The sequence below is a fragment of the Bradysia coprophila genome, chromosome III (genome assembly GCF_014529535.1).
Source record: "Bradysia coprophila strain Holo2 chromosome III, BU_Bcop_v1, whole genome shotgun sequence".
NCBI lineage: Eukaryota > Metazoa > Arthropoda > Insecta > Diptera > Sciaridae > Bradysia > Bradysia coprophila.
This window is the reverse complement of record NC_050736.1, coordinates 1254158-1267536: the sequence shown is the minus strand read 5'-3', so window position 1 is coordinate 1267536 and position 13379 is coordinate 1254158. Positions and strand designations below refer to the sequence as shown.

The window sequence follows — 13379 nt, the reverse complement described above, 5'->3', positions numbered from 1 at the left end:
CTCAATAGTCGGTATCGGTGTACCAAGTCTTAAGTCTCTAGAACTTTCCGTCTGAGTTCCCATTGAATTTTGAAATAGGGGACATTTTGACACTAAAAATAGGACAAAAAAGGAATAAAAGTGGATTTCCAGGAATTACAACTTTTCATGCACTTTGGTGTAAGTCAGGAATTCGGATATCTTTGTACAATGAACACAGTCTTAGTGATATCATCCACCGAATATTGTGCGAATAACGACTACTTTCTGCTCTATTAAATTTGCGATAATCTGGGTGTCTTTCAAAACGTCACATGGGGCAAATGATGGAAATGGACCATTTCAAATGGTACTTCTTGTGTGAAATTTGCCGATCGACGCGTAGCCAAGTAAGGTATTTTCTTCAAAAACTTTGTCAACTCCCAGTGAGCCTCGTCAAATATAATTAAAAAGAAGCTTGTTTCGAAAAGAGAGGACCGATATTTTTCTTAGAATTTTTGCAAAGGCGAAAAAAGAGAACATGTCCTCTTAAAAGAAAACGAATGAGAACCCCGATAGAGAAAAAAATTATTCTAAGATATGCATCGAAAATTTACCGTTTTTTTATAGGCATTTGAAGGAATTGCTGCAGGCATTTCCCTTTTTGTCAGATATAAAAAACAGTTATCGTTTTCAGCAATGTCGTAGAACAATTTTTCCTCAGATTCAGATTTTATCTATCGGTGAAAAATAGAAAATGTTGAAAATTCGAAGATTTTTGTTTTGAAGTACTAGACTTTCAGGGTCGATATAAAAAACGGTACTTTCGAGGCACACTGTAGAACAGAATGAAGAGTTACATCGATTAAAAATCTAAAAAAAAACTCAAAAGAAAGTTATAAGAAGGTACATTCTCCGTACGAAGAATAGGAGAGTTAACTTACAATTTTCAAGTTTTACGACACTACAAGTGAAAATCGCATTCTCACTACCAAGTGATATTCGGTGAAATTAAAATTCCAAAACTTACAACATACTCGACAGTCTAAACAATACTAATCAAATTTTAACCGCACGACATGCCTTCCAAAAACATTTCGCATAAATGACTCCATCAAAACGAAAACCTTTGCAAATAAATCCGATACCGCAAGAAGATCACTTTTCCGCAAATATGTACACATTCTACTACTATGCATATGAATATGAGCTGTGCCGACATGGTGTATTTACTCCTTTCCAATATTGATATTTCGTCAAAAAAAGAAAAAAAAAATGGAAAGACAGGGTATCAAAATTTATCGCCCTCCATAAAGATTTCAATAAAAGTAAACATTTCCCAATGTTTATAGAGCTGATTTTATATGTTATTCCAATTGAAAACACCGCAAAAATACGTGATGAATCTAAAACACGCTTAAGCTATTTTTCTGACATGTCAAAAAGCTTTTTATTATATCGTTTTATTATGGGTGTTGTTGCCGTTTTCGTTTATTTATTCATATATCAATGTGGGACCGAATCTTTGTTTGTGTGCACTGAAAACACAAGTTACGATTAATCGATTGTCGAAAATCCTTTCAAATATTTGGGGTATTTGAAAATTTATGTCGTAAGTTGAGGTCTTCAAGTGATTAAAAGAAAACAAATATGAAAATTGGATTGAAGCCAATTTTCATTAATAAGAATAGATTCTGGTGGCAATAATTTTTATTATAACTATTATTTATGTAACCTCTTAGAAATGACGTATCCAACGACGACTAAAATAAGTGGATTTATTTGTACCAAATATTAGGCGATATTTCCAACAAAAGAAGTAACAAACTTAATTATTCTATCGCCTTGTGTTTCCTGTTTATAGAGAATAAACAATTCTGACCTTACAATGCACAAAAAATTGTGCGAAAGAGATGTGAGAGAATGTCATATGTCTACTCTATCAAAAAATTGCTTCTCTTTTGCAATAAATTTTGTATTATGCGTTGTAGGTAAGGCAGAATTAGTGTCACGAATGTTACGCTTCCAAGTAAAATAAGTGACCATTCATAAAGAACGTCCACATGAAGCTGCCTAACCAAATGCGATACACCATGATATAGTCAAGAAGTGCTGACATGAAGTATGTTTTATTTACATCGGATCTATTACTTCATTTTAATCTAAGCATTTTCAAGAGAATGATCTTTTCACCTTTTCAACATGTATTTTGCTATATAAAACCCCATTAGATGAACCCTGCCGATAACGTTGATAAAAGACGTCTGATTCTCAGGGAGAGGGGTCGAACGCGGTTATGGCATATATGAAGGATTTGACAAAGTTGAATATTCGTGTGACAAAATAACCTGTGTTGGTAACACTGATTTTGTTCTAGTTGCAATGTTGCATGTCACTATTGTCTCACACGCTGTAGCAGCTACATCGTCTCATATAATTTTGACATACAACTAGCTCAAACACAGGCTCTTTTGGCCCAAGGTTCTGAAAGAACAAGTTAAACCACTTTCAAGCTGATCACGAAGGCAGGCGGTGTTACAATTTTCCGATGTTTATAAATATTTCTTATTGGGAATTTTGAACTCATGCAATTTGCATGATGCAAATGATCAATTGACATCAGATACTTTTTTTCAGTCTGGATTATTATTGTAAGGGTCAAATACTACACTGAAAAAAAATTCGTTAACATACGTCCAGTATATATATGAAATGTCTGGCAGTCAGCTTCACTTCTAACTTACTTCGGATATGTATATTTCAACGTTTGGCATGTGTATCGTACATGTCTGACGTATAATCAGAGAATCGTGACTATTCGTGTCACTCGTATTTTATACAGTGAACGACATCTCAAATGTCTCACTGTCAAATTTTTCTGAGAATTTTATTGTGTCATTGCAAATTCACAATGACATTCTCTGAAAAAAATGACAGTGAGACATTTGAGATGTTTTTTTTTTGATGTTTTTTTTATTAGAATCAATTTTACAAGCAAATATCAATCACAGAAAAACATTACGGCTAGTATCACTATTATCACAGAATGTGTCTCGTACACTAATTGCATTACCTCTTTGAATTGCTATCGATATTCGCTGAAGTAAGAAATCACGCGATCTTGGCTCACCGGTCTGATCCTTCATATGTTTGCCCAACTTCTTGATAAAAAGTTCGGTCTCCGGACCAATCGCACCGATGTTGAGATGTCGTTCACTGTATGTCGAACATGTACGATATACATGTCAGACATTGTCTGCCAGCTATTTCATACATACTGGACGTTTGTTGATGAATATTTTTTATCAGTGTACATAACAACAGCGAAACGATTATTTCAAGTTTTCAGAATTTTTCGGCACAACGGATTTAAGAAGAAAAACCAGCAAACTTTTCATCGACTCGCATTCGGGTACTATTGAAGCAAAATGGGTATTACACATTGGGTAATCTACTTATATTCCATTGGAGGATTTAATACAATACTGATATATACAATAGACATTTCCGAAGTAACTTGTAATTCTCTACAAAATGTATTATCGTTGGTCAGATGGCAAGGATTCAGAAAAACCGGATGTCTTCCGGAAAGATGAGACTGTAATTTTCACATCTATTTTTGGACAATCCTAAAACTAGAAAAAATGATCCACAGAACATGAAAGTACAACATTTATTTCAAACAGCTAATCGTCTGTTATCGTCAGTCCCTACAAAATATACGAGACGACCTCTGCTTAACATGATGTTATATAGCAAAGAATATGTGTTTAAACAAAACAAGTAACAGATTTTTGAATACGAACTTGAAACGAAACATGAAATCTGATTCGGCCGATGAATATCGGAAAAAGAAGTAACAGATTATATTGCATTCTGCCGTTTTTAGTTGATTTGCCACTCAACTATTTCATCATGAAGTTATCAGAGTGATAGACGCAAGGAACTTTAATGGTCCCAATTTACTAAAGCTGATGAAGTAAATAAAACAGTGCTAGATTTGTAAAAACGTAAGCTTATGGTTGACGTTTAAAAATTGCATCATTTATTGAAAAAAAAAAAATTGTGGTCAAACCAACCATCAGTCCTTAATCGATAGTTAAGTTTGCATGCACTTTTGTGACTGGATAAAAAATATTTATTTCATTCTGTACTACAGAATCTGTAGTAAGTATGTACATAAATATACGATAATGTAGTAAACAATGGGAAGCCAATCACAAAGTTCAATAGGCTTTCCTAATTCATATTTTCGAGGCACTTCGAAGAAGACACTTGCGGTGATATGAAAAGTAAGGCTTAAGTCTAATAGTAGTCTTTTCGTTGTACAGTCATTATTTTAAGTACCGCTGATTGTGCCGTTAAAGTTCTGTTCGTCCAGCAATCGCTTACAATGTTCATTTTCTTCACATGCGCTACGAAGCTCAGCATCATCTGGTCTCTCCATAGTCATTTTAAAAATATATTTTTCGTAGGTGTCTAAGTAACTGAAATTGAACTCCGTTGGAGCATACAGACCCCATGCGGCCACGTTGATTATGATAATAATAACAGCAAGAGCTATGATGAGTCTCACACAGACCTTTTGCATTTTCTCTTCCCATGGATGTTTTTCGAAATTTTTTAGCACAAAAATTGACACCAAAAACCCCGTTATCGCACCACCCAAATGACCGGCATGGCTTGTCTGATCAGAAAAGAATAATATTTGATGATTAAAGATTCCACCGATAAAATTGAAGGACTTACATTCGAATCTCTATTGATGATCACGTCCACATACACACTATAGCCAATGTCATAGATTAGATAGGCCAAGAGCCAAAATACTCGACAGCACTTTCTGTCCATTTCGTTCCAATTTATTATTATGGTAGACAGATGTGAGAACAGCAGTCCATAAACACCAGCTGAAGCACCAACAGCATACGTTTGAGGATTCAGTACCGTAATAAACAACGATCCACCAAGTACGGATGCGATGTAGATTATACCGATACGTTTCCAACCATGCACAATTTCAAGAAGAACACCGAGAATCAATTGGAAAATCACATTGCCCCAGAGATGTGGCTGTCTAAAAGTTATACTTTCATGTTACATTATGCTGCTTAACATCAACTTTTGAACAATCACCCTGTGTGAGTCAACATAATCGTAAAGAATCGCCAAATTTCATGGCGACGATGTGGATCGAATCCGAATATCATAACCAAAAGATCGTTATCTACGTGATACATTAGCCATACCTAACAATCAATTGTGAAACGAAAACAATTACAAACTGAATGCTCCGATGGAACCCTTTAGTATTTACTTCAATGATAGAGATACCAATCATAAATATTGGAAAATATTTCTTTCGATTGATCGGTGCACTCTTTACGGTGAATGTAGGCAACACCGGACCCTCAGATTCAACATTTCGGATTGTTACATCGTCAAACGCGTCAGATCTTTGAACACTTCGTTTATTTATTGGCAATACCGCAGCTTCAGCGAATGTCCCAATCTTCTCAGAATTCTGTCTGATAAGTGTTTGCTAAGGAAAATGATCATTGTTGAATTGGAGCTGATCAATTAGAAAATTCTATAAATTCTCGACTTTTCATACCCATCGCGGACGTGAGGACGACGACTCAGCTGTATTATTCTCCATTCTATTCTGCTTTTGTAATTGATTATTTTACCTAAACAACTTTGCGGTGTCTTATGAAACTAGTTAATATGTCTTCAATAAAAGGCACAACATTAAAATCACTTATTGATTTGTTGCAGGTACTATGCTCTTCGTTTCAAGCTAAAACTCTAATCTATAAATAAATCCCACCGAAATTCACTGGATTATTAACATAAAATTTATATAATTAGACCACTTCATTGATAAACATAGTTGACAGATAAGAGGCGTCCAATGAATGACCTCATCAAGTAAAAACCAAACTAAAGCAAGATGATTCAAGGCCGTCAACAATGACATGTTGCGCATGTACATGTGCAACTTGTTGCACGTTAGATTGTATCACTCCCATCACTCGTATTCGTGAGCATATAATAGTTTCCGGCAGCTCACATTTGTTCGTTTTGAAAATTGTGCAACATTTTGTGCTACTTTTTCATTTTGAGATGCATCATTTCTATGGGGTTGAGAATGCATTTGGAGTTAGAATACACTATTCCATTCCATTTCCATTTCACACTATTGTGAAAAGTTAGAAAGAAGAGAATCTTAGTCATTACCACCGATCATTTAAAAGAGAATTTCTCTCGATTAACAAGAATTGTCTCATCGTTTTCTCGCTGTAGTCGTATGATGAAGTTTTCCCAATTCATCGACGAATTTTACAGCATCCTCCGACCAACTTCTTGCAAGCGAAACGCAGAAAAATTTAATTATTCGCCATTACGTTCTTAAAATCGTTTGAATTTAGTAGACGCTCCATGTCTTGCGACATTGCCTGTTCTTAATGATGTTCTCATGAAGAAGCAAGGGAAGCAAGGGTTTGCCTTATTTTTGCCTTATTTTTACGATCATTTTCGAATTGCTCAATGTAATTAATGAAAATCACTGATTTTAAATCAGTCTGTACGTTTTGCATACCTTCTCTAAAAACTATCGTAATTTGCATGATGACTCAGTGAAACATTTAAACAAAAGAAATCTTTTGCAAACTATACATCAGAAAAGTTATACTTCGAATTTCGATGCGATGATAGCTGGCCGCATTACACTGCAGTTTCACTATTGTATCTATTACTTCAATTGATATAAAAATTTTCAATTGATTGATTCCAAATCTTTTACTTCATTTTTTGGAACATTCGCTACTTGCTATACGAAATCGCGTTAGTCAGAGCTTGTTATTTCTTCCTGGTGTCGGTTTCGATAACACATCATAGCCGTTAGCCGAACAGTAACGGGCTTGCTCTGTGTAAGTCACATTACAACGTTTATGTATATTGCACATTAAATGTTCTATGAAAATTCAAAAGATTTCAACAGATAATAATGTAAAAAGCGTTTCTGTCGCATTAGTGACTGAAATCTAACATTTAAAAACTTTGTCGTGAAATTGACATTCACTAATAATATTCACTGGTCAACATGACTTTTTTATATGTGCCTAGAAAGGCATTCGACCCAAGAAGCCAAAACCACTTTCAAAAAAAGTGAAAAGTAAAAGGTGATAAAAAACCGAAAACTTGCATTTTCCTTACAAAAATTTCTCCATTTACACGAGCCGTAGAGGGTCGTGTGGGGTGTCATTAGAATTAGAAAGGTACTATTGAGCCGAACAGTACTCTATTTGGCAACTGTCACTTTTGCTTGAAGTGCGTTGATTACACTTATTTATGTGTGACTTTTTAAATTGAGTAGAGATATGCATGACCCGAATTTTTTTTGGAAATGGTTTTTTGTGACGGTTAGTGCATATCTCTCCTTAATTGTGGATGCATTTTTTTTGAATATTTTTCATTCATTTGTACCGCCGTAGCGAGGGGCAAACTTCATCGAAGAACAATGTATCATAACTTTGACTTTCCGATAGTTTCCTTGTCTTTCTTGTCTTTTTCTTATCTTTGGTATGTTTCGCAATGGTTACATTATGTCAATGATATATTTTGACCATTTTTTTCAGATGAATACACTTGTGGTGGTATGAAAAGTAACACTTGAGTCTAATAGTCATCAAAGTTTCAGTCAATTTCTTTATACAGTCTCCGTTTTAAGTACCACTGATTGTGCCATTATAGTTTAGTTGGTCCAGTAGTTGCTTACAATGTTCATTCTCTTCACATATGGTACGAAGCTTAGAATCTTGTGGTCTTTCCACAGTCTTTTTAAAAAGATATCTTTCGTAGGAGTCCATGTAATTGAAATTGAACTCCGTTGGAGCATACAACCCCCATGCGGTCACATTGATAACGATTATAATAACAGCAAGAGCCACAACGACTCTCACACAGACTTTTTGCATTTTCTCTTCCCATGGATGTTTTTCGAAATTTTTCAGTACAAAAATTGACACCAAAAACCCCGTTATCGCACCACCAAAATGACCGGCATGGCTTATCTGAGCAGAAAATTTTTAATTTGAGTATTCTACCGATGGATGGTTAATAAATTGATGGACTTACATTCGTCTGTGTATTGAGGATCACGTTCACGTATACACTACGGCCGATGCCATAAAATACGTAGGCTAAGAGCCAAAATACTCGACAGCACTTTCTGTCCATTTCGTTCCAATTTATTATTATGGTAGACAGATGCGAAAACAGCAGCCCATAAACACCAGCTGAAGCACCAACAACATATGACTGAGGACTTAATACCGTAATAAACAACGATCCACCAAGTACGGATGAGACGTAGATTATACCGATACGTTTCCAACCATGCACAATTTCAAGAAGAACACCGACAATCAATTGGAAAATCACATTACACAGTAGATGCAGTTGTCTAAAAGTTACTTTCGTTATGCCTTATACGCTCCTTATCATCAATATACTTTTTACACTTACCCATTGTGAGCAAGCATAGGTGTAATGAATCGCCAAACTTCATGGCGACGATGTGGATCATATCCGAAAATCAGTGTTAGACGAACGTTATCCACAATTGACAGTAGCAGGACCTAAAAACATTGATGCGAAGAAAACAATTACAAAAAGATCGTTTCGATGGAACCCATAGGTATTTACTTCGATCAGAGAGATGCTTATCATAAATATTGGAAAATATTTTTTCTGAATGAGTTTGGGGTTACAATTACCCCGAGATTCAGTGTCTTGTTCTGCTTCGTCAAAAGCATAAGTCTTTTGAAAATTTCGCTTATTTATCGGTAGTATCGCAGCCTCAGCGAATGTTCCAATTTTCTCCGAGTTCTGTCTGATAAGTTTTTGCTAAGAGAAATGATCATCACTGCTATTATTTTATAATTTCTCGATTTTTCATACCCATGTTGGACGTGATGATGACTCTGCTATCGTCCTGTCCATTATATTCTAGTTTTGTAAAATTAATATTCTAGCTAGAGCTCGTTGTGTTTTTCTCGCGAAATAAAATGTTGTGTCGATCACTTGTTGATATGTTCAAACAATCTTTCCGATTAAACGTTTTTTTGTAAGACTAAATTTCATATTAATCGTTTCAAATTTCACTGGTTCATTAACAGAGAACTTCTATATTGCTGCTTCATTGATAAAAATAACTGACAGTCCAGTCAATCGAATGGTTTCATAAAGAAACATCCAATCTAAAGAACGATGGATTCATGACCGTCGTTCATGCAGTGCATATATTAACAAGTTCAATGTAAGATTGCACCTCTTTTATCAGTAGTCTCTGGCGGCTCCCATTGGTTTATTTTGAAAAATGAATGAAAAGGCGATGTTTGAGTGTATTGTGAAACATTTAACAAAAGAGTCGTTGTCCGTGATCAATGATAAAAGAAAATTTCTTTCTACAGTTAACGCCAACCAAATTTGTGATACAATTTGATTCCGCTGTTTTAATCAAATAAACTCACGGTCTTATACATGTTTAAATACATGTTTATTACTACTAAGCGTAAGTATGACTATTAAACTCGTAAAACCATTTCAAAAGTGTAACATGGGTAACTGTGGATTCAGTCAAGGTTGTATGTGTGAATCAATTGAAAAAAAGCTGAAAAAAATCGCGTCGCTGGTTTGGATTAACTGTATTATAATGTTCTTTGTATTTTTTTCAACCGTTTGAGTTAATTCAAAATATTTTCGTAGTGGTATTTAAACTGATTGCAGAAAAAGAACTGATCGCAAGAGAAACAGGAATTGATCGAAATGAAAAGAGAACTTGATCGTAGTAAAAGGAGAATCTTTCTTTATTAACAATTTTGTAAAAGAAAAATACTTCTCAGGAACTGATGGTCAAATTAACAATTTTAACAATTCTGTACAAGTACCTTTAAAGGTACTCTGCGATTGAATTTGTTTTAACCTGTGTTCCTCTTCTTCTGCGATCCATTGCTCTTTTTAGAATCATCATTTTAAATACTTCTCTTTTTGAATTATTATACTTACATTTTACGTCAAGATCGGGATGTTAGTATTGATATAGTTCTACAATCATGAATTTATTAAAAAAGTGGTTTAATATTTCAGGAAGGTATTAGTTTACTATACCGCAAACCAGAGGTCTGCAAGGTTAACTGTTTCACTGCTTTTTTCAGTTTTGAAAATGGTTTTAAATTGTACTGCATGGATGCATACAGTGAACGACATCTCAAATGTCTCACTGTCAAATTTTTCTGAGAATTTTATTGTGTCATTGCAAATTCACAATGACATTCTCTGAAAAAAATGACAGTGAGACATTTGAGATGTCGTTCACTGTAGTTCAATATATTACCAAATTTTGAAAATTAAAATTTAGTGATTGACATAACTAAAAATATTTTGCTTTAAGAAAGTACTAACTACATTTTTAGTGTAATCGTCAACCACATTTTTATGGTAACCTTTGATACTACATCTTTTGTCGTGAAAGTTAAAACCAAAAAAAAGATTGGTTTTATTCTTAACCAAATTTCATTCAATTTGACTCAAATTTTCAAAAAAACAACGAAAAATTCCAGATTTTTCATTAAATTCATTATTATCAACATAAAAAATAGTTAAATTGTAGACCATTAAAAAATGGTAATAAGGAGAACCACGCTATTTACAGTTATTTTAAATACCAAAAAAAACTTAGTTTTATTTATGACTACAAAAATATGGTATTAAAATTCACCAAAAAATATGCTAGTTTTCGTAAAAACTAATAATCTATGGTTCTGAGTTAAGTCAAATTAATATGGTTTTAGAGAAAACTACGAAAAATGCAGTGAAACAGTTAACCTTGCAGACCTCTGCCGCAAACTAATACCTTCCTGAAAACGAAGTTGTAATCGCCTTCCACATACTGTTGTTCTCAATGATCGGTCAGCGACTCTAATACCACTTTCATCGAAAGCTTTCGGCTGATTTAATTACAATAATGGAATAGTCACTTATAGGTCGTCGTAAAGCTTATGATTTATACTTATCGACTTACCATATATTTTGAGTGGAAAAGTTACTGATAACTCACTAGCACAACAAGCCCTTCGGCGGCCTAGCTTAGGCTCTGGATCCTCTAGTTCCACCCACTTAATCGAATTTACTTATGACTTTTAAGTTTTACCTTAACTTTACGTGAAAATAGCCATTTTAATGTCCTCAGTTCTTTCATTCACACTATGATTGACCTTGAGGGTGACGCAAGCCCTTGAACACACGATTTTTTTAGCCCCGTACGAAGTACGAAGGGGCTTATAGGATTACGATGCCGTGTGTAATTGATGGAATTCGAAGCAGACGGTAAGGGCAAAGTGTTTGCCTATGTTCATAGATGACGAATCCGCAATAAAAATTTGGGCCGTCTGTCCGTCTGTCCGTCACGTCGATATCTTGAGTAAATCAAATCCGATTTCAAATTTTTTTTTTCCCTGAAAGATAGTCAAAATAGTGAGGCTAAGTTCGAAGATGGGCATATTCGGGTCGGCCCTTCGTGAGTTAGGGCCACCTAAGTGATTTAAGGTCTTTTGGTGATATTTATGGCAAAATAAACGATGGAAATGTAAATGACACGGCAAATGATAGGTATTGTTAATACCAATCCAGGAAAAAAAAGTTTTTTAAAATCGGGTGAGTGGACCGTGAGTTAGGGCCTTAGAAGTGAAAAGCTGCTAGGGCCCTATGTGTATTTTACATATAACTCGAGCAAATTTCATCCGTTTTTCGTAATTTTTGTTTCATTTGGAAGGTAATCAAAGGCCGAATAGAATGTTGTTGAAAAAAAATTAAATTTGGGTCCTCGGACTAAGGCCGCTACTAGGGCCCTATGTGTATTTTACATATAACTCGAGCAAATTTCATCCGTTTTTCGTAATTTTTGTTTCATTTGGAAGGTAATCAAAGGCCGAATAGAATGTAGTTGAAAAATAAATTAAATTTGGGTCCTTGGACTAAGGCCGCTACTAGGGCCCTATGTGTATTTTACATATAACTCGAGCAAATTTCATCCGTTTTTCGTAATTTTTGTTTCATTTGGAAGGTAATCAAAGGCCGAATAGAATGTTGTTGAAAAAAAAAATGGGTCCTCGGACTAAGGCCGCTACTAGGGCCCTATGTGTATTTTACATATAACTCGAGCAAATTTCATCCGTTTTTCGTAATTTTTGTTTCATTTGGAAGGTAATGAAAGGCCGAATAGAATGTAGTTGAAAAATAAATTAAATTTGGATCCTCGGACTGAGGCCGATACTAGGCCCTATGTGTATTTATACTCAATAAATTAAAATTTTAGGGCTATTTGAAATTTTGGTTTTATTTGAAAGGAACGTCGTACGGGGCTTCGTAATTGCGCTATGTGCAATTTCTAAGATGTACACATTACATAATAATTTTACTTTAACTACTTTAACCGGCGCATAGGCTTACGGTCAAAGTAGGGTGACAGACGCACTAGGGTCACGTACGCAATAGATATACGGGTTTGTACGGGGCTCAGTCGCAGCAAACGCTCCGACTGTTCTGATGGCTCGTTTTTGAGTAAAATTGGCTTTGTCAACTACTTCGGGTGTAAACACAACACACAAGAACTTGCGTCACATATAACCTTAAGGGTTTTTCTTGACTGATATCAGTTCGTTTAGAAGTATGTAATTCTTAACTTTTACGTTTGGGAATTAACTCAGGTACAGCAAAAAAAAAATTTGACGTGTGGCAACTCGTTGAACTTGTACGGATGCCCAGATTACAAATAACCTAGTTTGGGGTCATTGGGCTAACAGGTGGAAGTTAAAACGTTGTTGTAAATATGCTCCTTAGTCTGTGAAAAGTTGGTTGACATTTTTTGTATATGAATCAGATCAAAAAATCAATTTCAAATAAAAACGGTAGCAAAACGGTAGAATACGCATGATAATCGCTTGATGTCACCGTTTTTATTACACTTGTAAATCATATTGTATTCGAATGATGTTTGGTTTTATACATTGAGGAGTTTCAGCTTATTTAGCTATCGTGAGGAGGACTTTATCTTGGTTTCATAAATCTGGAGAGTTATTCACCAGAGTCAACTGTACTTGCTACGTGGCTTTATGTATCTCATATGGTTAGATCGATAAATTCTCCGAGACTGAATCGAAAGTTTGAAACAACACAAATCGTTTATGGAGAGGAGAAGTACTGTTGATTATTATCATTGTGGATCAGATGTCTGATAAATTATCCTTTCGGTTTACTTTAATTAGTGTAAACAACTTCACTTTCAAGACTTAGCTTATGGAACCCAATTATATGCCCAGTGGTTGAGACAACCGTTTTTCGGAAATAAAACATTCACG

General features: G+C 34.9%; 2 protein-coding genes across 3 annotated transcripts; both read right to left on the bottom strand.

The window, feature by feature from the left end:
- Positions 1-3957: 3957 nt before the first annotated feature.
- LOC119077063 (rhomboid-related protein 1-like) lies at positions 3958-5901 on the bottom strand. 2 transcript variants are annotated; one of them, XM_037184208.1, is made up of 6 exons: positions 5760-5901; positions 5573-5689; positions 5276-5500; positions 5095-5207; positions 4708-5035; positions 3958-4645 (listed from the first exon to the last, which is right to left on the bottom strand). In XM_037184208.1, exons 2-6 carry the CDS (start codon positions 5615-5617, stop codon positions 4298-4300), a joined length of 1059 nt encoding a protein of 352 aa, XP_037040103.1. In that variant the 5' UTR covers positions 5618-5689; positions 5760-5901; the 3' UTR covers positions 3958-4297. The 2 variants fall into 2 exon arrangements, with proteins under 2 accessions (XP_037040103.1, XP_037040095.1); XM_037184200.1 differs by having other exon boundaries at positions 5573-5901.
- Positions 5902-7616: 1715 nt separating this feature from the next.
- On the bottom strand, positions 7617-8590 carry LOC119077742 (rhomboid-related protein 1-like). The gene is made up of 3 exons (XM_037185024.1): positions 8488-8590; positions 8098-8425; positions 7617-8033 (listed from the first exon to the last, which is right to left on the bottom strand). Exons 1-3 carry the CDS (start codon positions 8502-8504, stop codon positions 7686-7688), a joined length of 693 nt encoding a protein of 230 aa, XP_037040919.1. The 5' UTR covers positions 8505-8590; the 3' UTR covers positions 7617-7685.
- Between the last annotated feature and the right edge of the window lie 4789 nt (positions 8591-13379).

What these genes read in the sequence shown, in the direction of transcription:
- LOC119077063 (XM_037184200.1), bottom strand. Translation starts at nt 5,617, where the DNA reads ATGGAGAATAATACAGCTGAGTCGTCGTCCTCACGTCCGCGATGG. An exon ending in TTGGTATCTCTATCATTGAA is followed by an intron (nt 5,208 to 5,275) that starts GTAAATACTAAA and finishes ATTGATTGTTAG; the next exon opens with GTATGGCTAATGTATCACGT. An exon ending in TCATCAATAGAGATTCGAAT is followed by an intron (nt 4,646 to 4,707) that starts GTAAGTCCTTCA and finishes TTTTCTGATCAG; the next exon opens with ACAAGCCATGCCGGTCATTT.
- LOC119077742 (XM_037185024.1), bottom strand. An exon ending in TCCTCAATACACAGACGAAT is followed by an intron (nt 8,034 to 8,097) that starts GTAAGTCCATCA and finishes TTTTCTGCTCAG; the next exon opens with ATAAGCCATGCCGGTCATTT.